Source organism: Vigna radiata, chromosome 2 (genome assembly GCF_000741045.1).
Source record: "Vigna radiata var. radiata cultivar VC1973A chromosome 2, Vradiata_ver6, whole genome shotgun sequence".
NCBI classification, from domain to species: Eukaryota; Viridiplantae; Streptophyta; class Magnoliopsida; order Fabales; family Fabaceae; genus Vigna; species Vigna radiata.
In genome coordinates, this window is record NC_028352.1 from 612,735 (window position 1) to 638,494 (window position 25,760).

Consider the following 25,760-nt stretch of genomic DNA (forward strand, 5'->3'; position numbering starts at 1 on the left):
ACTTTTTTGTGTTTTTGTGATTTAATAGAAAGGAACTTGGGAGTTTCGTTCCTTGCAGATGATTTCACCTCATCGGTGGAGGTTGTACAAGTTCAATGGTTATGTGATTTGAGACTTTGCATGTTTCTACGGAGGAGGCATTTTCGCAAATTGGGAGTTTATTGTGAATTGGATTTTTGCAATTTGTGTTAATGATGGTGTGCGAGGAAGATGATGAAGGTTGTGTGACCTACTGCGATGAAAGACCTCTGTTTCAATTTGGGGGTTGAATGCGATCTAATCGAGTTAGGATTCTGGTTCGAAAAGATTCGTGATTGTTGTGTAAACTAGGGTTGATGTTTGAAGTATATTTGAGAATTACAGGTTTCCTGCAGATTCAATGGTTATGTGATTTTTGGGTTTTCATTTTATAGGTTATTGCGAAGTTCTCTTGTTCGTGATGGAAAAGATAAAGATGGTGAGTTGTTGATGTTGGTTCCTGTGGTGGTTGTGTAAGGAAGGAGAAACAGGTGCGACAGTGCATAACGATTTAGGTTCGGAATTTGGGTTTGATTTGTTGTGGTGAAGAGTTTCTTTTGAAGATTGGTTTCTTGGTTGATTCGTGGTGGCTTACGTAATTGTTAAACGACAAACTCACCATGATGGCGGTCTGAATATGATGCAATACCACGCGATGGCAGAAAGAAAACCAAGGTTTTTGATTTGAGAAAAATAGCAATGCATGGTGAGGCAATGATGTGAGCTTTATGATAGCTCATTCTATTTTTCTTAAGTAGACTCTATCCAATTAGCTATTTAGATACCGATTTCACATATGAGACTACTTTAAAAGTCTACAAAACTTCCATAATTACTTTGAATACAAAAACCAAAGAAAGTATTAAACTTAAAAATAATTATTAAATATTATATTTGTAAACATATTTACAAATAATTTACAAATATATTAACAAGTTAAGAATAATTTAAAAACATTAAATTTTATAAAAAATATAACTAACCTTAAAAATATTATATTAAAAAAATAACATTTGAAATTTTAAAATTATCAATTAATTGCAAAGACATAATAAAAAAATATGTTAACATTTTTATCATTAATAAAAAAATATTTTATTTTTAAAAAATTCGTTATATAAATTTATATTATTTTAATTATATCTTGACGAGTACATTAGGACACTCTTTAACATTTTTCTTGGAAATATATATAATGAATTGTTTTTCAGAGCACAATTTATTATATTTGCACTTTTAAAATTCATCACTTTTAAAGTGCATCATTTAGTTGTACTTCACTAATTTTCGTTGTTTTTAATTTCACTATCTTTGTTTTTTGACCCTGTTTTGTTGTCCTTCTCAGTCATATCTTCACATCAACAACACGTTTTGACTGTTTTATTGCATGTTATTTTTTGTCAGCAGATTTGGTTTGTCAATAATGTAGGCAACAATATAAGAATTATTTATTTATTTATAATTTTCTCTTTCAGTTATAACATATAAAATATTATAATGCAATAATTTAATAACATCACTCACGTTTAATTAAATTAATAAAGATAATAATTTTATAAGCATGTTTCTTAAGGGTGTTACTCCCTGCACCTCCCCATTTGCTTCCTCCACCTCCCCTTTTCTTTTTTACCCTTTACTTTATTTTTCTATTTTCTTTTTTACCCTTTACTTTATTTTTCTATTTCTATTTTATGTAAAAATCTACTTTTAAAGTTAAAATTTTATAAATTTTTATCGACTCCTCTCTCTACATAATCTTTTAAGTTCATCCTTTCATTCTTACTCATCAAAGCTTTAATCAAAAAGTGCGTAAATAAGCCGTCAGGTACATAACTCATAAAACTTTTTTGAACGCATATGAGAATCCGCATACGGATGTGAATATCCGTTTAAGGTAAAAATATATACCTTGACATCCGGTCACCTTAAACGGATGATGAGATCCGTTTTACCTTCCACTGATCTGAAAGCTTCTGTGATTTGTGCTAACTTGTTTCTCTAAATTATACTTTGCAGGAGTCGCTCATGGAGGTATTTTCACCGGGAAGTAAAAATCTTCAGACTTACATGATGAACAGGCTGTTGGTACACATGTGCCGTGAACTCCAAGCAGCAGAGAAGTGGCACTTGCCTCCTGATATCCGTGTTGATGAATTTCTCTCACAGTTTCCTTACCAATCGGAAGCATCATTTCTTAAGAAAATCAAGGAATATGCAAATTTACAGGTACAAGAGTGTCAGAACTTACTATTACAATATGAATGCTTAACAGAATTCTTTATGGCTTATTTGGTTTATTACAATATGTTCTATTTCTTTTTTTTTTCAGAGAGATATGTATAGAAACAGTAAAATAACAATTCTTTTCATTGTTTTCTGTACAGATTTTTGAAAACAAAAAATAAAGTAAAAACGGTGAAATTTTTTTGTTATTTACAAAAATAGGAAATGAAAAAAAAAAATCAGAAACTACGAGAAGCTTGCACTGATCTAAAAGCCTCTGGGGGCGAGTTGGGAGTATTTGCTACTGTTCCCATGGGAGGGTAACACCGTGGAAGCAAAAGATGGTGGCTTTAACAGGTTTTGAGACCTGTCACGTGCAAATCCAGAAGAAGGGCATAAAAGGGAGCCTTGAGTGAAACGTGAGACCGCAAGCTGAGGCATAGTTAGAAGAAGCAAAAAATTGTTTAGGGAGAAAGGAGAGACTACGAGGTGTATAAGAAGAAGATGAAGGGAAAATGGAAGTTGAAAAAATCGCCAGTTTGACGGATATTCTGAGGAGGCGAGGTAGGGACAACTTGTTAAGGAGTGGGGGTAAAAAAAGAAAAGAAAAGGTTATTTTTGTAATAAAAAAAAATTAAAAAAAAATTGGGGAGGTGGAAGAAGGAAACGGAGAGGTGGAGGGAATAACACTCTTTCTTAAAATATTATATTACACATACAATGAGTTTTTAATAACACCATATAGTCATGCTTAATTTACTTTATATTAAGTGACATTTTAATAGCATAATATTATACTACCAATTATGTTGGATTTTTCTTAATTATAATATATTTATATTGAATAACAATTTAATAGTAAAATAATAACAAAATCTAATATCAGTTTTAATATTCTAACATTCTAATACATGTTTTTGTATCTTCAATTCATGTTAATTTTGTTTATGGAATTGTGCATGACGAAATACCTTCGGAAACCTATTTTTTTGAAACACTCTGCATGGAATATACTCTGAGAAAAAAATTCGGAATACAAAAATAGGGAAAAAAACTTTTTTTTTTCTTTTCTTCGCATGCAGCGTCGTCCTCCTACTCCTCTTTCTCTGGAACGACAATGGCAGTGATGTGATGATGGAGGGTATATCAGTCTTCTCGTATTATTATAGTGTTGTAGTTAGTAATGGTAGGGACACAGAAGCAATAGCTGATAAGAAGTTGTAAAGAGAAAGCCCAGTCCAGCCCAACTCCTTTTTTCCTTCCCGCCATTGAGACTTTTGCTTCCATTAATTTCTCTTGCTTTTGTTGCATTGATCCTAAGGGGTGAGTTTTCTTCGCTCCCACTTCAGTTCCCTTGAATTCAATGAAATTGAGCTGAGTGACAGCATTAGCAATCCTTCGCATAGCATAGCAAGAATGAAACGGGGAAGAGGAGAGAGCATGGGAGAATCCAGTTCTAGGGTTTCTCCAACTCTTCAGCACCCAACAGCAGGCATCATCAAGCGACTTCGCCTCGAGAACTTCATGTGTCACACCAAACACGAGACTGAGTTCGGAAACCATGTCAATTTCATCACGGGCCAAAACGGAAGTCAGTTCCGTTTTTTTTAGTAGACATGTGTTATATTTTGTTATGAATTCAGGATTTAGTGTCATGTATAAAGGAAAAATATTTACTGTTTGTTTCGTTTGGGGTTTTAGGTGGTAAGAGTGCAATCCTAACTGCACTGTGTGTTGCATTTGGCTGTCGGGCCAAAGGAACTCAAAGAGCTTCCACTTTGAAGGATTTCATTAAAACTGGTGCCAGGTAAGTGTGCTATTTATTTTTTATCTCTTTGTGTGATGGCTTTTCATTACCTCCATTGTGGTATTTCTGGATGAGGAATTTGACTTTAGATGGATAACACCACTGGGGTTCCGAAGGAGTTTTCTACAAGGATATTATTCTTAGTAAGAGAATGGGTTGGGATAAAATATTCATCTTGGTAAAACTTTCCGAGAAAAAGAAAGAGAAACTATCGACGTGAATTGATTACAATTTGATGGTACATAAACTTGCCATTCGAATTGTGTGACTATAACTAACTCATAACTCCTGACTTTTCTCGTAACTTAATTCATCAATGCTGGTTTTAGTTAGTAAAATGGAAGGTAGGTTCTAGATTCTAAGTGCAGTGCATTGGTCTCCTATAGTTCAAAAGTCCTGCATGACCAAACACATTGAACTTAGACAGAAGAATTTAAAAACCTGAAGGAGAGAGAACCTTGGTGAACTGATAAACACACTGGGAAAAAGGCTGAAATATGTTAAACTTAAGTTGTTTGTTGAGAACTTTCTCATGAACATAAAAGAGACTCAACTCCATTTGTGTAGTGTGTGCACGCTGTACAGAATTGTGGACGATGGAACAATGCTCATGTTGTTGCACAATACTAGAGGAACAATGTTTTGGACTTCGAGTTCAGGGGGAAGGTTTGCACCTAGAGAAGTTCTTCCTTGGCATGAGCAAATTAGGCAGGCGGGGGGTTGGGAATGGTATCTGAGATGACTTTCCAATAGTGATGTTAATTTTGAAAAATCATTCTAAGGGGTTTATAAAGAGTTTAAAATATTTGTTGGAGGAATTTTTTGTTGTCAATTTTCTTGGAGATTAGATGTGAGAAGATCGTTGAAGCATCTGGTGAAGGAGTGATAATTAGATTTCAGAGCTGAGCCTTTGGTGGTCATTGTGGATCATGCCTAAGATCTTGCTACCAAGTCAAACTTTTAGAGAATGAGTGAAAAAGTGAAAGGTTTGTGATTCTAAGTTGAGTACACTGGTCTCTTATAATAGGGAGGACCCTGAATTGTTGAGACTCTTGCATCCAAACTAGATGATAAATGAATGGAGCTAAATTCTAAAGTGTGGTTTGAGTCTAGTGCTAATCAATATTTTTGTCTTTATAGTTTATTTGTAATTTTTAAATAATAAAATTTGTGAAGTGGTTTATAGTTATATTATGGGTGAATTAGCATACCTTGTTTTCTCTTCTTTTGTTCATACTGCTGATAGAATGGTTAGTGAACATACCCAATATAGTGTTTTCATGCAATTCTATTCTCTCTTTGTAGTAATGCTGTCATCCAAGTTGAAATTCAAAATGAAGGAGAGGATGCTTTCAAGCCTGAAATATATGGTCGTGTTATCAATTTAGAACGTCGGATATCTGAATCCGCAAGTTCTACTACATTAAAAGATCACCTAGGTGTGCTTCCCTGTGTTTCTTGTTTTTTCCAGTACTAAGCCTATTACTGCTATAATGTTTTAGTTTGCAACAGATTAATTTTCATGAGATTTAGGTCCCACTTGTTCTCTTATAATTTTTTTTGAGATACAGGGCCCATGTTTGTAAGTTTTCCTGATTTAATGCAAGCAGAAATTCCTTGTTTTAGGGGATTGCTTCTCATGATCATGGCCAGAAAACCATTTTTGTTTGCTTAGTTTCCTGATTTATTGGTATAATTTTAGGATACTAAAATTATATTTCTTCTTCTTGATTGATTAGAATTACACTTGCTTTATATTGAAAGAGATGAGTAAGAGAGATCCTAACCATCTGATTACAGAATAAATATAAGGATAAGACAGGAAAAAAATAAATGACAATAAAATAAAGTCTTATTTGAATAACCTTGTCATGATCTGATATCTAAATCTTTAGAATAAAGGAGAATGAAATACATTCGGATCTGAATGATCTTATTTTGATCTTGGCTGCCTACACCTTCCAGAATCCTTAATTGAACTTAAGTTTAACGTAACAGACACATAAAATGGTCATTCCCATCGTGTTAATTCATGGATGTCCAAGATGCCCCACTTGCTGGTAAAGAATTTAGGATTAGATCTGGAGAATCCTTGTGTAAGAATCATTGTCACTTGCTACGGAGTGGAAAAGAATGACGTACAAATTAGGCCTACATCCGCCCTCTCTTTTATAAAATATTTGTCAATTTCAATATGCTTTGTTTGATCATGTTGAATTGGGTTTAGGAAAGTGCTAATTGAAGCCTTGTTATCTCGGTAGGACTTCATGGGAGAGTCATACTAAGTTGTAATTAGATTCTTGAATAATAAAATTACCCAACCTTTTGGGCCATTGCCTTATATTCATGATTTCAACTACTTCTAGCCACAATGTTTTGTTTTTCTCATCTTTAAGTGACCAGATTTCCCCATGCAAATGTACTGTAGCTAAATGTTAACTTTCAGTCAGTAGTGGATCCAGTCCTGTCCATATTCTGTGAAAACTTAAAGTCCTTGTTGCCAAATTTTCTTGAAAAATAGTCTCTGCCTGGGAGGACCTTTTGAACACCACAGAAACCGGAAAACTGCCTCAAGATGTTCTTCATGTGGTGAGCGTATGAATTGACTCACCAAGCTTACTGTGAAGGCTATATTTGGTGAGATATGAGATAAATAAATCAATACTCTCATAATTATTATTTAGTTTCTAATGATAATTAACTGTGCCTTAAAGGGTGTTAATTTTCTGGCGGATAATTCTCAGTGAGACATTTTCTTTACAAATAATTTTTTTTAAATGATTGTTAATGATGCTTTGTTCACCATTATGTTGTATATCTGGGTTTGTTGACAGGAAGGAAAGTTGTTAGTCGAAAGGCTGAGCTTCAAGAAATAGTTGAACATTTTAATGTAGGCTTTCTCTCCTGCAGTACTTCAAATTTTAATGTTCTATCTTGTAATAATGTTGCATCCTTTGAACTTGTTCTTTTGCTTTGCTGAATTGTCGCAAGATGAATTTAAAAAAATTATTATTTACATGCTTGATTTCAATGTTATCTTACGATGGGGGGTGTCTGGGAATAACTAATGTATTTGAGTAGGTGGTGATTAGTAATCTATTTTTTTTATTCTTTTTGTTAGAGTTCCTATGTGGACTAATGACATGGGTAAAGTAGAGTATATAAGCAAGATGAAAATTTCAACTCTGAAGCTAATAACCAATAATAACATGTTTGGAGTTCCGTTTAAAAGTCCCAAATTACTTTTGAGTCAAAGTAACAAGAGACTGTCTTATTTTGAACCAATAGTTTGATTTGAATAATTCAGAATATTCTCTTGAACATGCATTAAATCTTCAGCAATGCCTTTATTTCCTTTTTGAGTATTTTTTTTTCTTGCAACTTTTCTTGAATCTCTTTATTTGCAGATCGATGTGGAGAATCCGTGTGTAATTATGACTCAAGACAAAAGCAGGGAATTTTTGCATTCTGGGAATAACAAAGATAAATTTAAGGTTAGCTCTTAGCGTTGGTGTTATTGTTTTAATAAACCTTACTAAAAGCGACACTGACACTTGATTAATCAGTTCTTTTACAAGGCCACACTTCTTCAGCAAGTCAATGATCTTCTTGAAAGCATTTTTAAGGAAATTACTATCGCATATGAAACAGTTAAAGAGTTAGAGGCTGCAATAAGGCCCATAGAGAATGAGCTTAATGAGCTTCAAGTTAAAATTAGAAACATGGAGCATGTTGAACAAATATCCATGCAGGTTCAGCAGTTAAAAAAGAAACTTGCATGGTCATGGGTTTATGATGTGGACAAGCAACTAGAGGAACAAAATATAAAGATTGAAAAGTTGAAGAATCGGATACCTACCTGCCAGGCTAAGATTGATCAACAACTGGTATGTTCGCCTATGTGCTTAGCACTCAGCAGTTTTCATTTTGTGAATACAATATGAACTAATCTTTACGGTTTGACCTCACAAAGCTGACTTGCAAGTTAAGATTTGCATCCATATATATATATATATATATATATATATATATATTATAATTTGACCTTATTCATAATTGATGTGGAATCTTCCACACATCTTCTGATACCAAGGACTAGACATTTTGAGTGTGGGAAGAAATATTTATGAGAGGTGCAATTGTGGGCAACTCGTAGAACTATCAAACCTTACTGTGTAAACTTTCATATCATTTTAGAAAGTGAATTTTAAGCTGAATTTAATCTTACAAAATTTATTTTCAATTTGAGACTTGCACTCACTTATAGGCTATATTTTGATTATTCCTTAGTTAATGTGAGATCTCCAATATTAACATAAAGCAAAGATGTTTACAGTAGAAAATAAAAGATAGGATTAGAATTTCATCAGCTGTTTGTTTATAATTCTCACTTTTTCCTTGAATAGCTAGTGCATTCTACAATTAAATTCTGAATGAGTACACAAAGGAAAATTATTTAATGCATTTCACATGGGATAAAATTTAACATAGATTTTGGTCTTGCTTAATGTGTGATTAGTCACAGTATAATAATTTTCTTGGTATGGATTTCCATTGATTCATGTGTTTGTTAGGACCTTTAATGGGGATATGGTAATTGGTCTGACTGCAGACCAGCGAGCATAAGCCCATGGTATGGATTTTCATTGATTCATGTGTTTGCTAGGACCTTTAATGGGGATATGGTAATTGGTCTGACTGCAGACCAGCGAGCATAAGCCCATGGTATGGATAGTCTACCTGCAAGAAAAAAAATGTTGCAGGGAAAGAATCTTTAGGTGGCAGAGAGAGAAAGGAGTAAGAGGAGTTTTGTTGTATGGGGATCGTTTAGGGAGAGTGGGTAGGAGGGTTATTTTCAGTTAGGGTCATAGAAATTTCTATTCAATAAAATAATTTAGCTCTGGACAGTGGGCATGTTCATTCCTCTGCATTTTTCTTCTATACCAAAAGTAATACATTGCTTATTTGCCATTGTTGATCAATTTTCCTGTTTTTTATTATTCTTGTTTGCATCCATGTTATAATGAAGAATTTCCAAAACAAAAAATTTTATGAATTTATAGTAGGTTTATCTAATGTCACTATCAAAATACATTGGGCTAACATAATTGTACTCTCAATAAGATGCTGAGGTGGTAAGATAGGATTGGCTAAAATGCAACGAAGCTTGTGACCAATTTTTTCTCCTTTCTGTTTGCATGACATACTTCTTGGAATCAAGTTGGTGAAATATGACTCATTCCTAAGTTAGCAACTAACTGAATGCTTGACAAACGAACTAATACATGAAATATAAAGGATATTATAATAAAATGAAAATGTAATGCAAACTCAAATGGGCATATTAACATAAAGTAAGTTTTCATATATGATATAATTTATCATATATTTTAAGTTAAAATGTTATTTGCTAAGGCTTGTACTCCGAATATGATATAATTTATGATTATTAACTTTTGTTGCCATCTTTACTGTTTCTTTTTTCTGTGTATATTTGATCTCTAATAGAGTAAGTTGGACTCTAATTTCTTTTGCAGCATTTGGTTGAAAAGTTGAAGGAAAGATGCTCCAAGAAGAGAGATGAAATTGCAAGAATGTTGGAAAAGACATCACAAGTTAAGCAAATGAAGGAAAATTTAAACCACTCTGTGTCCATGGTATGTCAGAAGTGGGTGGTCTTACTCCCAATTCCTCTTTTGCCAATTGCTTTGAACAATATGTGGGTGAAAATTTCATACTGCATTAATCCTTATTCAGCTATATGCTTGCTATTTTACTTGAATTATGTGATATGAAAGTTTCATAGTGCAATACTCCTTTTTTCAGCTATGTGCTTGTCATTTTACTTGAACTAGGTGATCTGGAAGACTTCCCCTTTTTCAACATGTTACGTTCTTATTTTTTCTGATGTAGTGATATCAGCTTCTTCCTGCCAGGAAATATTAACACTTAAACAAGGAAATATGCTTGTTTATTGCTGAATACTAAATATGCTTCCTTCTTGCTGAAAGAAACACTAGAATCACCCTAGAACAAAGGTATATGAGTATACCCCCAAAGGAGCTCCCCTCCTGCCTTTTACTCGTAAAAGGATCTACCTATATGAATTATGGTAAGACGGATAACAGAACAATAACAGAACCAACTAACATGTTACAACTTTGCCCCTTTGCTTTTCCGATGATGAACCTGCAGACCCTTTCCACTGATAGATAACTTGTACTCTGTTCTAATAGTATGACTATTTTTTATGCATCAATCATTTACATTCTTTATATTTTTATTAATCTTTCTTCATATTCTATCTTTTTCACATTCATCTTTCTCCTTGAAGACAAGAAAGACGCATTTTAACTCAAGGGAGACTGTAGATGATTATTTTATATTTCAATAATTATCTTGCGGTTAATTTTTATTACTCATACTTCATATTCTGTCTGTTGCAAATGCATCTTCCTCCATTAAGGCAAAAAAAGAGGCATTTGGACTTGAGCGAGACTGCAAAAGCAAAACTAGCAACATACAGAAGATGGTACGACAACTTAAAATGCTTGAGCAACAAGTACAGGATATTCACGAGCAGCATGCAAAAAATACTCAGGTTTTTCTTAGTTTTTCAATTTAAATTTGTTAAAGTGTCACCTAATCTCGCTTTTTCAGTGAAACACTTCGCTTTGTTCATTGGTTCCTTGAATTCTTTTTGACTGCTTTTTATTTAAATTTGAATATTGTACAAAGTTGTCGATGTTGTGGCAGTTGTCACTTCTCACCTGCTTGAATTGCTACTTCTTTGGGATGCGTTCATGCGATCCTCACCTTAGTACCTTGTAAGCAAGTTTTGGGGGTTGAGTTTAGGCTCTAAGCCCAAAATATAAGATGATATTAGAGTCTATTGTATGTCTATTGTTTGGTCACCTGCATTGCCATGTTCTTGTCCCATAGCCCTAGGTGTGAGAGTGTGTTGGAAAGTTGCTTTAGTCTTGCTCACCCTTAGCCTGCCTTAATTGTGGTTCCTGTGTGCTTTCTTCTTTGTAGGCGGAGGGGTTGGATAGGGGGAAAAACTGTGGTGTTTTTTGGTTGGCACTTTGTTATGGCTTATATATTTAATTATTGATTATTGACCCATGTCATATTCAATTTCAACTACCTACTTGTTAGTTGTTACTGTTTCACTTGCTTCTTTCTTTTTGGTATCATTTTCTTTAATGTTTGTCACTTTTCCTTTTGATTGTACCCTGGTTTTAACTTTTGATCTTCATGAATTTGAATGGTCCGCATCTGATAACAGTGCTATTTTTCTTATAAATAAGCTTCAGTTCCTATTATTTTTCATAATAATGTAGGCTGAAGAATCTAACATGGAGGAGAAACTGAAGGTGCTTAAAGATGAGGTTCATGCAGCTGAGTTAACCCTGAAGAGGTTGCGGTTTTACTTTTGTGGTTTCTCATATTTGTGTTTTCCTTGGGATTTAAAGTTCTTGTTCTCAAGTATCCTTTGTCATTTCAGATTGAAAGAAGAAGATGCTTCTTTAATGGAGAGTATGCGTAGGCAAAATGACGAAATCCAAAAGATAGGTGATAAGGTGTGCCTTTTGCTAATGCTTTTAAATTGTGATGGAATTCTTATTCTCTCTTTGGTTTCTTGTAAACAAATTTTCTTTTATGGTTTTTTATTTTCTAATTTCAATTAAATATTCAGAATTTTCACATGTTCTTTTCATTTTTTTTGTAACACTAAACTCTCTGTAATTTGTGCCTCTTAATGACCTTTTTTTGGATGGGTAGGGGATATATCTTTTTAAATCTTTCTTAGGAAGCTGATAAAAAGGTTACCGTTTCCTTAAAATAAAATAAATCAAACATGCTGTAAATCTAATTGTGAATTTGTCTGAAAGCTGCTACTTTTTCAGAATTTAATATATATATCCTTGGAAATTGTCTCCACTAAGTCTATCAAGAGTTTATATACGAGGATGGATGTCATGCATGACATATGTACTCATTTTTTAGAATAAGAAAGCTGATTCATTGTGTAAATTCTCTCGGATATTCTATTCTATCTCTCCTTCTCTAAATTTCAACACTTATATAGGAACACCCTTACTTCCTTGTGTCCTGATTCTTGCTTTTTAAAGGGCAAATTATACCATCTGATTCCCTAGATAACTATACTATTGAGATGCTTTACTAGAATAAGTATTGGACAAACTTCAGCTATACACCCTTAAGTGATTACTTTTTATATAGAAATTAAAAAAAAATGGTGTGATTGGAGGGTCTTTGCTGGTTTCTAAATTTAAGAAGCTCTGTCTGGACTCCAAACCTGCAGAAAATAATTAGAAATATGTTGTACAGAGAGGTTTCTAGAGTTGTTTGGACTGTACTTACAATAAATCCATCTGTATAATCTGAAGCTAGAGCTAAGACATATACTTTAGAATTGCATTAGCAACATATTGTGTGTAGTTGAAGAAATTCACCTCTGCTACCTAACAGTGTTGCTACTTGTATCCGATACAGCTTCAAATTTTTAATTTCTAATTCATATTTTTTTACTTATTACATGATGATGTTAAAGAGTACCTGATGCAGATTTTTTTTGTTTTGAGGCTCTTCTGTTCTTTGAAATTTGTTTATTACAACATTAACTATATCAGTGTAATTCATTGCTTTTAACAGATTCATGATCATGAAAAAAATCACCATGGTACCATGTCCCGAATCCGTGATCTTCAACAACATCAAAGCAATAAGGTATAACAAATATTGTATTTCTTTATCAAGATTAAAATGTTGCTTTTATTTTTCTTTTTTATGTATTTTGTTCATTTCTATAAAATCTAATAGACAATAAATTTTCATAAAATTCCTTGCTTTAATGTTGCTAAAAACTGTTTTTCATGACTATGACTATCTTTTTGGAAGCAGATTACTGTTTTCGGAGGAGCCAAAGTAATCTATTTGTTACAAATAATTGAGAGATACCACCAAAGGTTTAAAATGCCTCCAATTGGTCCAATTGGTGCCCATCTGGTATTATAATTTGTAATCCCTTTATCATATATTGCATATTACTCTCTTGGCTTATGCAGAGCTTTTTGGTTCAAGTGAAATGAAGTGTCTTTCTTTGGTTAGCTGTTGTCTTCTTCTAAGTGGAATAAATAAGTGAATACACTGATGGAATATCTATACTATTTTGTATACTATTATGTATAAAGGGAATTCACTGTTTTGGTGTACACATTTGTTTTCGAATTTTATCCTTTAATAAATAACTTTTTTAAAAATTAAAATAATTATCTTACCAATTTAGTAAACGGTTTTTTAAATTTAACTATTTTTTTTTTTAATTTGACCATTTTTTTAAAACAAAATAACTATTTATAATAAGAAGTTACTCACAAGATAAATATAAACTATCTATAATATAATTATGAAAAATATTTATATTTGTCTTTTTCTTATAATTTTATTATTTTTTATTATCATAAAAAAAATGTGAATACACATGCATGTAGCGCATGTGTTTTCACTAGTAACTATATAATTTTAATCTCATTTGTCAATAATTTTTCTCTGGCTTCTCATATTTGTGATAAGATGGTTTATTTGCTTCATTTTGTGTTCATGCACCTTGTTTTTTCTACGGGGTTTATAGGTATCCAGTTTGATATTTTTCTCTTTTCCTTGGTTTTTCTACAATTAAGATTTAGGGACTCCTGCTCTGTAATTCTGTTTTCTTTCCTTCTAAATTCTTAGAAATTCTCAGTTCTCTGGCTGTTAGTCAAACTTTACAAAGGTGTGACTCCATGCTTAATGCTTTCTATCCCGAGTTTTCTCATTGATGTAATGCAATTTTCAAGTTTGTTTCCTAGCTCTGTCAGTTAATAAATTGTGGTTTGTTGGTCACTTAATTGAAATACTAGATTGTATTACTTGACATTGCTTTCTATCCCGGGTTTTCTGATTGATGTAATGCTATTTTCAAGTTTATTTCCTAGCTTTGTCAATTAGTGAAATTGTGGTTGGTTGGTTGCTCACTTAATTGCCATACTAGATTGTTTTACTTGACATTGCTTTTTATGGTTTAAGAGAGTTGCTTAATGTTGATAAACGAGTGTTGCATGATAATTACTTATTCAAATTATTATTTTGTATTGTTTTTATGGTTTAACAGAAGCTTCTTCATGGTAATAAATGGGCACTAGCCCTTGAATATGCTATTGGGAGATTGCTCAATTCTTTTATAGTGACTAATCATGCGGATTGTCGTCTTTTAAAACAATGTGCGAAGGAAGCAAACTATGGTCACCTTCAAATTATTATTTATGATTTTTCAATCCCAAGGTAAATTGTTAGCTTCATATCTGTTTTGCCTGGCCTGTCTTCGTTTGTGTTTTATATTTTTGGTTGTGGTCATGTTCTTTTACTTTCTGGTGTACAGGTTGAAGATACCACAACATATGCTTCCTGATACAGAACATCCATCAATTCTTTCTGTCTTACACTGCGATAATCACACTGTGATTAATGTCTTAGTGGATCAGGTAATTGGCTAATATTTGCTTCCTGAAAATAATGTCCCATCTCAATGAATTTTTGATTGCTTATTTAAAGGAAATCACAGCTCATTTGGTTTATATTTTCCTTATTTTGTTGTTTCCCATTCTTTCCTAAATGTTGTTCTGGGATTGGGTGGATATCTTATCCTTGTTTTAATTCTTTTCTGTTATAAACTCTTGTATCTGAAGTTATCTTTTTTCTGAGCTCTGCGTCAATCTAGTACAAAATTAATTATTCTTGCAAATTAATCGTATCCTCAGTATAATCAGTTTTTTTTTTTTGTGGAATTCTTTCTTTTGCATGTTCGGAGTGTTGGGTTTTCCCTTTTGTTATTGGCCGGTGTTTGTTGACTAGCTTTACTATATGTGAGAGATGAAAAAGAAACCAAATTCTTGTAGCCATTATGGCTCTCTTTGGTTTATGTGTGGGCAATATGCAATTCGCAAATCTTTAAAAGTGATTTCTTTTGATGAGCAGTTGCTTCATAACTTTATACCTGTTGGCTTCTCCTTGGTGTAAAGGATAGTGCTTTTATTGATTTCTTTTAAAGAAGTGTTTCATATTGGGTAGCTATGATAGTTGTTGAAAGACAGAAAAATAGATGCGTGGATTTAAAAATTGTGTATATGGACTGCGGTCCGTTTTATATTAGTTGACTTCAATAAATACAAATAGTTATAAGATATTTTATTCCTATATACATGATATGGCATACCTAATCATATTCTAATACTGTTCGATCTCCCTGTGATTATAAAGATTCTAATATAAGGAAACAAATTATAAAATGTTAAAGAAAAATACATCTTAAGATTTTATCTATAATACCCAAGTCTGTATCATTTTTATTATTTTTCTTTTGGATTGAATATATTCCACTAAAGAATAGTGTCCTTAATACAGTGAAAGTTTTATGACGTGGTATGAAGAAAAAAGAACTTAAACAATGATGGAATGGAGCACGGCTCCTAGCTGTATGAAAACTGAAAGATAATACTAAGTATGATAACTGTCACTGCCACTGATAGAACCAACTCCTCTCTTCACCCTGAAACCGCCTTGTACCTTCTCAATTATTTTTTCTCTTCCCCTTAATATGTTTAACTTTAAGAATTTCTAATATGTTTATTGCTTCTCTAGGGAAATGTTGAGAGGCAAGTGCTAGTCAAGGATTATGAAGTTGGCAAAGTGGTTGCCTTTGAGCGAAGGATCCAAAATTTGAAGGAGGTCTACACAGCAAATGGATGTAGAATGTAAGTCACTATTAATTGACATTGCAATTCACGTGTCCTGCATGTACAACTTCTTGTGTAAATAGATACTGTTATTTACTAGCAATTCATATTTATACAACACATTTGAGTGAAATGACGGGGTATATGTATGTCATGTTAAGTGACCCTTTCAGTGAATCTAGGATAGGCTGTATCATTTTACAAAGTAGTTTAGACATAACTCAACTTTACAAAACTAACCTGGGGTGAGGATTTCTCACTTATATGCTGTACTTTGTCACTATTTCTTGCCAATGTGGAACTTGAGTGTTTCCCAATGTGAACTCAGTCTTTGACATGAGAGTTCTTGATCTGCCACGCTCCTCTCTTTAGTGCTTGGGGTTCCTTTTCCAATCTTTTTACCCTATACTCCTTTATATGAAAAAGACAAGATTATTTATCTTGGATATTATAGAGCTTCTGTTTTTCTTGTAAAGTGTGATCAGTCAGTGTACCTTGACAATGTCTTAGAACCTCAATGAGAAAAGTGTTTTGGGATTTGGTCCCTGTTGGAGCCATGCTCCTAATATTTATCTGTGATGATAGAGTCCTATTTATTCCAACCAAATGCATCAGCTCGCATCGAAGTTTCAACCCTTGTTGATAATTCAGTACAGACGTTTAAGTATGTAGCAGTATGGTTCAAAGCTTCAGACTGATGGAAATTTCTTATGTATGCATTCATCTTCAAGCCATGGCCCACAAGTTGGAACCGGGTTTCCTAATCAAAGTTCTTTTTAGGTTTTCTCGAGGTCCAGTGCAGACTGTTCTTCAACCAAATAAGAGGCAAAGAACTGGTCGTCTTTGTGGTTCTTTTGAAGATGAGATTGAGAAACTTCATGCTGAAGCATCTGATGAACAAAGGATTGCCAATGACCTTAAAAAGAATAAGAGAGAGGCAGAAGTCAAGCTTGAGGAACTTGACAAATATATGAGATCTATTAAGGTAAACTTTTGTATAGATAATATTTGTTTTCAAAAACCCATTTTTTATTGCAATGTCATATTACTTGAAGGAAAGAAGGAAAAACTTTTATTTATCGCCACTGGATAAGCCTCTGCTTCATGCTTAAATAAATTCCTGAGAACTAATTCCAATGGTAAGCTACAACCATTACTGCTACGGGGCCTCAAAAAGAACATATCTTGGGAGGAGGACTTTAAATCTTCCTTATCTAAAATTCTATGTCCTCTAAAATGTGAATAATATTTTAAAAAAAAATACTAAAATGGATAATCATGTTTTATGCTTGAAGAAAAGAATCATTAACTTTCATTATTGCCTTTTAACACATGTAGTAATGTATGCTTCATGTGATACTTTTTTTTTTTCTGGTTTTTTTTTTTTTTATTTGTAGAGACAATGTGTAAATGCAAGTAAAAGTTTTACTTCTAAGAAGCTAGCTTTGGAGGAAGAAATGCATCTGCACACCGCTGAAAATAATGCAACGCCTTTGTCCTCTGTTGATGAGCTTGTTGAAGAAATTTCAGTTTGTTCTCTATCATCCATTTCATTCTTGAACTAAACATTTTACTTGTTCTGAGCAGTAGTGTTAATAAATTTTGTGAATGCACAAACATGCAGTGAAAACTACTGTCTTTTTTCCTTTTCATACTTTTTTTGGTTGGGTGGGGGATGAGGGAGGCAACTTTAAGGAGGTCGTGTCCTTTGCCCTACACCTCCTGCTACCAGTAGGTGACAACAAGAACAGAGGGCCAGAGAGAGTTGAAACCCCAGGGCAACCTGATGTCAAGTCATTTGCTAATATAAGCTAAGAATCAAGTTTTATATTGGAAAGCGACTTATAATTGAATCCATTAAATGTTGAAAAAATGAATAGTGTTGTAAATTTTATCAAAGACTAGTAAGGCTGACTGATTCAGGTTGATTAGAGACACAATAGGGTGCAGTCTAATGCTAATCTGAATTAAGGGATGTTTTGTAAATAGTTGAGTTAGTTTCATCAGTGGTTATGTTAATTATGTAGTCAGTCGGCTGTTTTCTAACTTCTTATAATGTACAAAATAAATTTAAAAACAGAGATGTTGTATATGTGATTAACACTTGCTAGAAATAAAATGTTATATCCCTTATCCCTTGTTCTCTCTCCGTCCGCATTTTCTTTTATATTTTCTTTACGTGTGCTAACATTTGTGACAAAGGGTTAATAATAGTCATGAAGTCAAGTTATCAATTTGGTAATATGGAGAGACATAAAAACCAAATAATTTGCTAAGGTGATTTTTGTTACTAAATTTAAATGATGTTTTATTCTTATTAAACACTAGGAGATCCAGAAAAAAATAGAAGAAGAACAAGTTTTGCTAGAGGGCCTTCAGAAAAAGGGGCTTGAAGCAGCAGGAAAAGCAGATGATCTTAAAGTAGAATTCGACAAACTTTGTGGTATGATATAATACGAGTTATTTGTTTTATGTCAGTGAAATCATCTGCACTTGTAGAAATGTTATGTGATGCATATTCTATTTGGTGCCATAAAATGTAGAATCAGCGAATGGTGAAATTGCTGCCCTGGAGAAAGCTGAGAGTGAACTTGTAGAAATTGAAAAAGAAATGGGTTCAGCAAATAAGGTTTTTATTTTTTATTTTTTAATATATATATATATATATATATATATATATATGTTAACCGAATACCTGAAAATATCTTCTATCCATTTATTTTTTTTCAATTGTGTTGGCTTTTTTTTTTTTCTTGAAAACATTTTACAGGCAAAGGATCATTATGAGGGTGTCATGAAAAACAAGGTCCTAATTGATATTGAGGAGGCAGAGGACCACTATCAGGAGCTTACAAAGAAGCGCAAGGTGCATTTTGGTTAAGATTAGTGATGTAAATGTTTTAGACCGAACTATCATTTATGCTTATCACTTTTTCTATTAGATGTGAAAGCAAGTATGTGGTAAATGAACTGGACCACAAGTTTATAGCATGTTAAAACTAAAAGGTTTCTCTTGAGATACGTGGAGATACTATTAATTATTGATGTTCAGATATTGTAGGGATACAATGAGTTATTATTAATTATTGTATGTATTTCAATAATTTATTTCTAGAGTGGTGGAGTCCTATATAATGTAACCTCTTGTGCAATCTACATTAAGAATCTCAATAAGAATTACTTTCCTATTTTAATTTTTTTTCTAACTTATTTCAAGTGTTTTAAATTAAGAAATCAATTACTTACAGTTTTTCCACTATATAAATTTGACATGTAGAAATTAACTAATGGTTATGCAGGATTGCATTCTGCTTTTTTTTTTCTTGGTTTGATAGCATCTTATCTAGGAAATATTTGAACATCAAAAACCTGAAGATCCACTAGTCTTTGTGTTTACTTGATATTGCATGAGTCATGAAAAATGACTCTCCCTAGCTAACCCAGATTGACAGCTATGTAATCCTAAAGTATGAAATTATTATAATTGCCCAAATTAGCTACAAAAACCAAAGTGACAACAAATCCCAATTAATATAGATATCGTTTTATTCCTCATGCTATAATGCAAGCCATATTCTTATTCTTATGCCATAGTCCATCAGAAGATCAATGTTCTTCCTGTAGCAACAGAGCACAAGGGAAGTGTTAGGGAAAAATATTGTGTAAGCTCAGAAGAGGAAGGCATTCCCATTACATATTGGGCAAGAAAGGATCCTTGAGAAGCCAAATGAATCAAAACCTTTTTGGAAGATAAAGAAACAAATCTGCCCCATGTTAGTTGTGTAGGGAGAAATATGGCATGCATTTAGGCAGTTTGCTTCTGCCAGATGCTCAAAACTTCCATAAGAAGTGCACTACCCTACAGAACTTAAACATTCTTTTCAAACGTCTCCTAATAGAGAAAAAAAGCAAGCATCTTAGACATATATTCAGCTATCTCCAATCTGCACTAGAACTTGCTTTTTGTAATATCCTTTAGATTCTCTTTTCTGTTCAGTATCTTTAGACCCTGGATTTTATGGAATGATCTTGTTTGTCAGTCTAATTGGTGTGACATTTTTAATGCTACATTTCTTTATACTTTATATTTTTGTCATATACACTTCCCCCTGTTTCCTTGAAATTCATTAGTACTAGTAAAAAAACCAAGATTATGTGATGAATGGAAAGATCATCTTGCTTATTGTTTTGAGTGCTGTGTGTGTGAAAGCATCTGCCGTTAACTTCACTAATCCTATGTGTTATGGGATTTACTCGTATTATGAGATAACTTGGTAATGTAAATCATAAAAGATATATTAGCATCTATATCTTGCTGATACCAACCTTGGTTTAAACTGCAGGAAAGTGTTGAAAAGGCTTCCATAATATGCTCTCAGAATGAACTTGATTCATTAGGAGGTTGTGATGGCAATACCCCAGAGCAAATCAGTGCTCAATTAGGAAGACTTAATCAGACACTTATGCGCGAGAGTCAAAGGTTTCACATTATAATATTGATTTATATTGTCAGTTTGCTATGCTCGAGCTGGACTTCTGTTTGTATGTGTCTGTATTATGATTTTCTTTCATTTTGGTTTCACTATATAGGTACTCGGAATCAATCGATGATCTTAGGATGCTGTATAAGAAAAAAGAGCGTAAGATTGCGAAAAGGCAGCAAGTTTACAGAACCCTTCAACAGAAATTGGATGTATGTATTTTTTGGTTTTACTTATTCTATTGATAAATGCAATTTTGTCGGTATTGTTAGATATAAAGCCATCTTGTTGGTATTCACCCAAAAGATTTATCTTTTGTATTAGTTGGTCTTTTTGATATCCCACTCTTCTACTAATTCTTCTACTAAATAACTTAAGTTCTGGCACAAAAAGGATGGGCATGGCCATCTAAATGAAGTAGTTTTCAGCACAAGGATGGGCCTGGCCACCTGGCATTGTCCACATGATTGGACCCAGATTTATGAATACAACAACTTGGAGATAAAAACACTGAATGAGCTAAAACAGATCCCTCTTATAGGACAATTATTGGGAAGCAATGATTGAATATGAACAATGGTTGGAGCACAGCTCCTTGCAGAAACGGAAAGTAAGAAATATAGACTATTGAATTGCCCCTCCCCCCAACACCCCATTTTCTTGAGGAAGACCCTTTTCTTCACTCTACAGGCCATCCAAATTATTCTTCGAAGAATGATGACCCATCAGTTACCTCTGAGATACCCATCTCTCTTGTCTTGCCAAATGATTCCTGTATCCTCTTGTCCAAACCCCTTCTTCCAGCTGTCCATTATATCTTGCCCCTTTTCTCTTCTAATTTCCTCAGCTGCTGCGTTACATTTTTTTCTTTTATACAACAACATTCTTGCATTTTAGGCCCATTCCCCTTTTATTCCTTCCACCCGTCTCTTCCCTTTCTTTGAAATTGGGCATATACATCAAACCCTGATGCCTCTAGCATCAAGTGTTTTAAGTATAAAACCACTGACATGCTTTCATCCAAAAGTTTAAGTTTAGTTGGTTGATGACGGATGTATTAATATTCTACGTAGTTTTATCTTTCTTCGGCTTCTATGCTATGATATAAAAATTAATATTTTTGAGGGAGAGTGAACGTGAAACTAAGAATCCTGATTTAAGGGAAGAGCAATCAAGAAACTGATTCTCCCGATTCTTTTGAGTCAATTGGGACTTAAGTTGTCATTCCTTTGTTTTTTAACTGCAACCATGATATATTAATTTCCTTCTTTTTTTTTCTAACTGCACTTATGACAGCAAGATTATAGCCTCTAAATAATATAAATTAGTGTCCTTATATAGTTATATACTTTTAGTCCACCTTCTTATTATCAGAAAACAGCTTTTAGTTTTTTAATCTCCTTTTACAAGGGTGACCAGAATTCTTTTACTTGTTCATTCTTCATTTGATGCAGACAATTCATGACGTGACGTTCTTGTTTAATGCTTTTTAGGGAGTAAACTTTTGTATATTGTTGCAGGCTTGCCGGAGAGCCTTGGAGTTACGTACGAGAAAGTTTCAGAGAAATGCAACATATCTGAAGCACCAACTTTCTTGGAAGTATGCCTTTCACCATATATTATCTTTGTTGTTACGGTGATCCATTGTCACAAGTATTTGTTTTTTCCCTTTTAACCTTGACTTCTTTAAATCATCCACAGATTTAATGACCATTTGAGAAAGAAGGGGATTAGTGGACTTATCAAAGTTAATTATGAACAGAAAACCTTAATGATTGAGGTAAAATTACTTTCTTAGTGATATATATTTCTCTGCAGTATCCTTTACCCTCCCTTTTCAAATAAGCAATATTTTTATAGTTATTAATTTTTCTGTGAGGTAAACAAATATTAATTTGTGTCATGTCAACCTTTAGTTTGTACCTGGTGAAATGTGTTTCTTGAACTTCAGTGCACGTGATCTAAATTTGTTTCTTTTGTTTATTTTAATTTATTTATTTGTTTTGTTATTAATAGGTACAAATGCCACAAGATGCATCAAACAAAGCTGTTCGAGATACTAGGGGGCTTTCAGGTTCGATATAGGATAGGATGAATATGCTGTGTCATCATAGGATGAAATATATATATATATATATATATATATATATATATATATATATATATATATATATATATATATGTATATGTATGTATGTATAGTAGTATTTTGACCCATGTGACTAACAGGTTTATTGAAATAAAAATTTATAAAATATTTATAAGAATATTATATATACAAAATAAAAAAAATTATGATAAATTTGTTTGTTATAATATAAATTGTTTTTAAATATTGTTGTCTATAATGATTTAATATAAAGAAATATCTTGAGTTTAGAACAAATTGAATAATAAAGTATATGTGTGTCAAAAAGTATTGTTTGCAAGAATGATTGTGTCTTTGGGATATAAACAATTGTAATAATTGAATGACCTTAATTATTATCCTTTTAATTCTTTTTCAATAGAAAAAGAAAAAAAATCAACTTAATTGCCATCGAATAGATGATATACACACTTTTTGAAGTTGTTATTGACATTTATAATTTAAAATCTTTCCACTTAATGAATTTAGTTTCACTGGATCAATTAGAACCACTTAATATTGAGGGATAAAATATATTTGTTCATTTTTTGTCATCTAATTTCAAAGGAGATGAACAAGGGAACCAGCTATGTATTGATGTTGAAACTTTAGGGTTTAGCCCAAGAAAAGGGAAAAGAAAGAGTGAAGTGTAACAACAAAATAGATATTAAGATGTTTCTATCAAATACTATTACCATTACCATTATCGAATTCGGGTGTTTATATGGATCTGATTCATTGCTAATACTACTTGTTAACTACTAGTAAAACTTGTTATCCTAATATCTTCTAATAAATTGCATAATTTTATATCTTTTATGCCAAGGGGAAATTATAGTCTTTGCATTTGGTTTTGGGCTTAACTCTAAAAAATTGTGGTTTGCCCTCACTTCTTAGCTCTTCTTTAGCTTTAGCTCTTGTCAAGCTTCGACTTGAGTTTTTTCCCTATACGTCCTCACAGCCAACACTATTGGGTTTAGTGTTTGTATAAAATGGGTGACCCAATAACAGATTCAAGACAGACTTTTCTTCAGAGTTTGAGTCTTATTCAACCTTATAAAATTACCTTGTGAAGTGAGAATTTCCCACTTATATTCACTACTTTAGTCTTATTTTAACCAATGTAATGTAAATAAATTATCTGTTTACATTATTGGTACAAGTTATGGTGCTAACCTGGTTGATGCAATAGCATTAAAAAAAAGTTATCTGTTTACACATGCATAGGTTTGTTCTTGTACACGAATTAGTCTTCCATTCCACTATTGATTTTTGATATAACTGTTGGGAAATTTATTAAACACGTCATTTTATTTTACTTAAATGTTGTATGTGTATATTTATTTATATATTTTTTGATAATTAGGTGGGGAGCGTTCTTTTTCAACATTGTGCTTTGCGTTGGCGCTTCATGAAATGACAGAGGCCCCTTTTAGAGCAATGGATGAATTTGATGTCTTCATGGTATAATTGGTTGTTGCTACTGATCTAGGATAATTACTTTTTACCTTCATATAGTTTAAATAATAGTGCTATATTTTTGTTGCTTCCTTGGCCATCTTTAGATATGTGTAGTTGTTTGACAATTTGCATCTCTTTTGTAATATAGCACTGCTATGCCGATGATGTCCAAAGTCCTGAGAATGGCCTATAATATTTTAATTGTAAGGGTACTTTATGGAAGGTGACTGTGGGTAAAAGTAGGCATCTTGTAGAAAATCCTTTCAAAGTTGGCTATTATCATGTCTCACTTGTCCCTTCTCACCTTGCCACTATAGCATGACCCTGTGACCCGTTCTCATTGTTCTTTTCTTAGTCGATGTTCTCTGTTTATTGTAATGCTTTTGGGCATCGGTCTCCTAAAAATCCAAACCCATTGACTCCTCTTTGTTTTTCTTTCCATGTCTTATATTATTCACGGCATTCTTTGTTTCTATTTACTTGTATGCCTCCTTAGTACCAAAATTTTGAACTTTTTATTGTTGTCGAGGAACACAGATTTTTTAGTATTATTTTTTAATCTATGAGCAGTTAAGCTATACAAAGATTGTACTCAGCATTTAAATATATAAGCTATGCACTATACTGCTATAGTGTTTGAGGTTAGCTACCATACCTGATTGATAAATATGCTTTATACTTTGTTTTGCATAAAACATAGAAATCTGTTTTTAAGTTTCCTAAGGTGGAATTTGTATTTAATCTTCAGGATGCAGTAAGCCGAAAAATCAGCTTGGACACTCTTGTTGATTTTGCGGAGGCACATGGATCACAGTGGATATTCATCACTCCGCATGATACTAGGTATTTGTTTCAACAATCAGCTTGCAAGAACTGCACTATACTAATGTATAAATATAGGTTTTATGAACTCACAAGTATACCCAAAGAAAAGAAAATCTTTTACTGATGACTGTAAACCGTAAAATATTTGGAATTTGTGTAAAATAGATGAACACTCCAGGTTCCCAATCTTGATTATATCATTATTGTCTAATGTGCAGCATGGTGAGGGCTGGGGACAGGATAAAAAAGATGCAGATGGCTGCTCCTCGTTCTTGATCGTTTGTAATTTGCTTTTTGGTAGCTGGAAACCCTATGATGTGCTTTTTTGTGTTTAATCATGTTCAATATCTGATAATTATCTGCTTTAAATTTTATTTATGGGGTTTGAGGGGCAAGTTTAGCCAAGATCTATACATTTTCAGTTCAATATTTTATTTATGTCACGTAAATAAATAGATAAGATTAGGTCTGAATTCTTCCTTAAAATTGTATTATTCCAGGTAAGTGCCTCGCTTTGATTGGTGGATAAATAACACTTGTAAATTTGCGTTTCAAATGTGAAACTCTTGCGTATTTAAACAACAATAGACTGTTTAGAATTCATGAAAGCAAGGAAACACTAATACTGTTCGAGACAAGTTCTTTGTAAAAAGTAATTTATTTTATTATTTAAGCGATATTATTAGCTTCCAAAATGAAATTTTTTGATAAGGATTTAGTCAGTGATTTGGAGTTAGGACCACTTAATGATGTGGTCAAATCATTGAATCAATGCATCACTTATTGAACCGATATGAAAACAATTAAAATGCTTTAAGTATATATAAATCATATATAAAATTGCATATAAATGTTTTTTATTAGAAAACGTATAGTAAGATTCATATTGTTGAGTGAGGGAGTCAATCAGATTCATAATATGATGTTTAAAACAATAAATTCTATAGACATTTTGCAGCTTTCATGCATATGTTTCTTCCATAATTTTAATTTTTATATGAAATATCTATATCTTCATC

The 25,760-nt window shown here is 32.7% G+C and overlaps 1 protein-coding gene across 2 annotated transcripts; it reads left to right on the forward strand.

The window, feature by feature from the left end:
* Positions 1 to 3,528: 3,528 nt before the first annotated feature.
* On the forward strand, positions 3,529 to 25,326 carry LOC106756385 (structural maintenance of chromosomes protein 6B). Of its 2 annotated transcripts, XM_014638795.2 has the most exons (28): positions 3,529 to 3,832; positions 3,943 to 4,048; positions 5,354 to 5,487; positions 6,883 to 6,938; positions 7,456 to 7,542; positions 7,615 to 7,935; positions 9,586 to 9,705; positions 10,515 to 10,649; positions 11,392 to 11,468; positions 11,556 to 11,631; positions 12,728 to 12,802; positions 12,977 to 13,081; positions 14,226 to 14,395; positions 14,493 to 14,595; positions 15,752 to 15,864; positions 16,627 to 16,831; positions 17,244 to 17,375; positions 18,175 to 18,289; positions 18,390 to 18,475; positions 18,617 to 18,712; positions 20,190 to 20,326; positions 20,437 to 20,539; positions 21,848 to 21,927; positions 22,029 to 22,107; positions 22,344 to 22,401; positions 23,822 to 23,919; positions 24,665 to 24,759; positions 24,960 to 25,326. In XM_014638795.2, the coding sequence occupies exons 1-28, from the start codon at positions 3,658 to 3,660 to the stop codon at positions 25,015 to 25,017; spliced, it is 3,195 nt and encodes a 1,064-aa protein (XP_014494281.1). In that variant the 5' UTR covers positions 3,529 to 3,657; the 3' UTR covers positions 25,018 to 25,326. The 2 variants fall into 2 exon arrangements, with proteins under 2 accessions (XP_014494281.1, XP_022632702.1); XM_022776981.1 differs by lacking the exons at positions 3,529 to 3,832; positions 3,943 to 4,048; positions 5,354 to 5,487 and adding an exon at positions 6,291 to 6,685.
* Positions 25,327 to 25,760: the final 434 nt, after the last annotated feature.

What these genes read in the sequence shown, in the direction of transcription:
- LOC106756385 (XM_014638795.2), top strand. Translation starts at nt 3,658, where the DNA reads ATGAAACGGGGAAGAGGAGAGAGCATGGGAGAATCCAGTTCTAGGGTT. An exon ending in CTAAGATTGATCAACAACTG is followed by an intron (nt 7,936 to 9,585) that starts GTATGTTCGCCT and finishes TTTCTTTTGCAG; the next exon opens with CATTTGGTTGAAAAGTTGAA. An exon ending in CCCTTCAACAGAAATTGGAT is followed by an intron (nt 20,540 to 21,847) that starts GTATGTATTTTT and finishes ATATTGTTGCAG; the next exon opens with GCTTGCCGGAGAGCCTTGGA.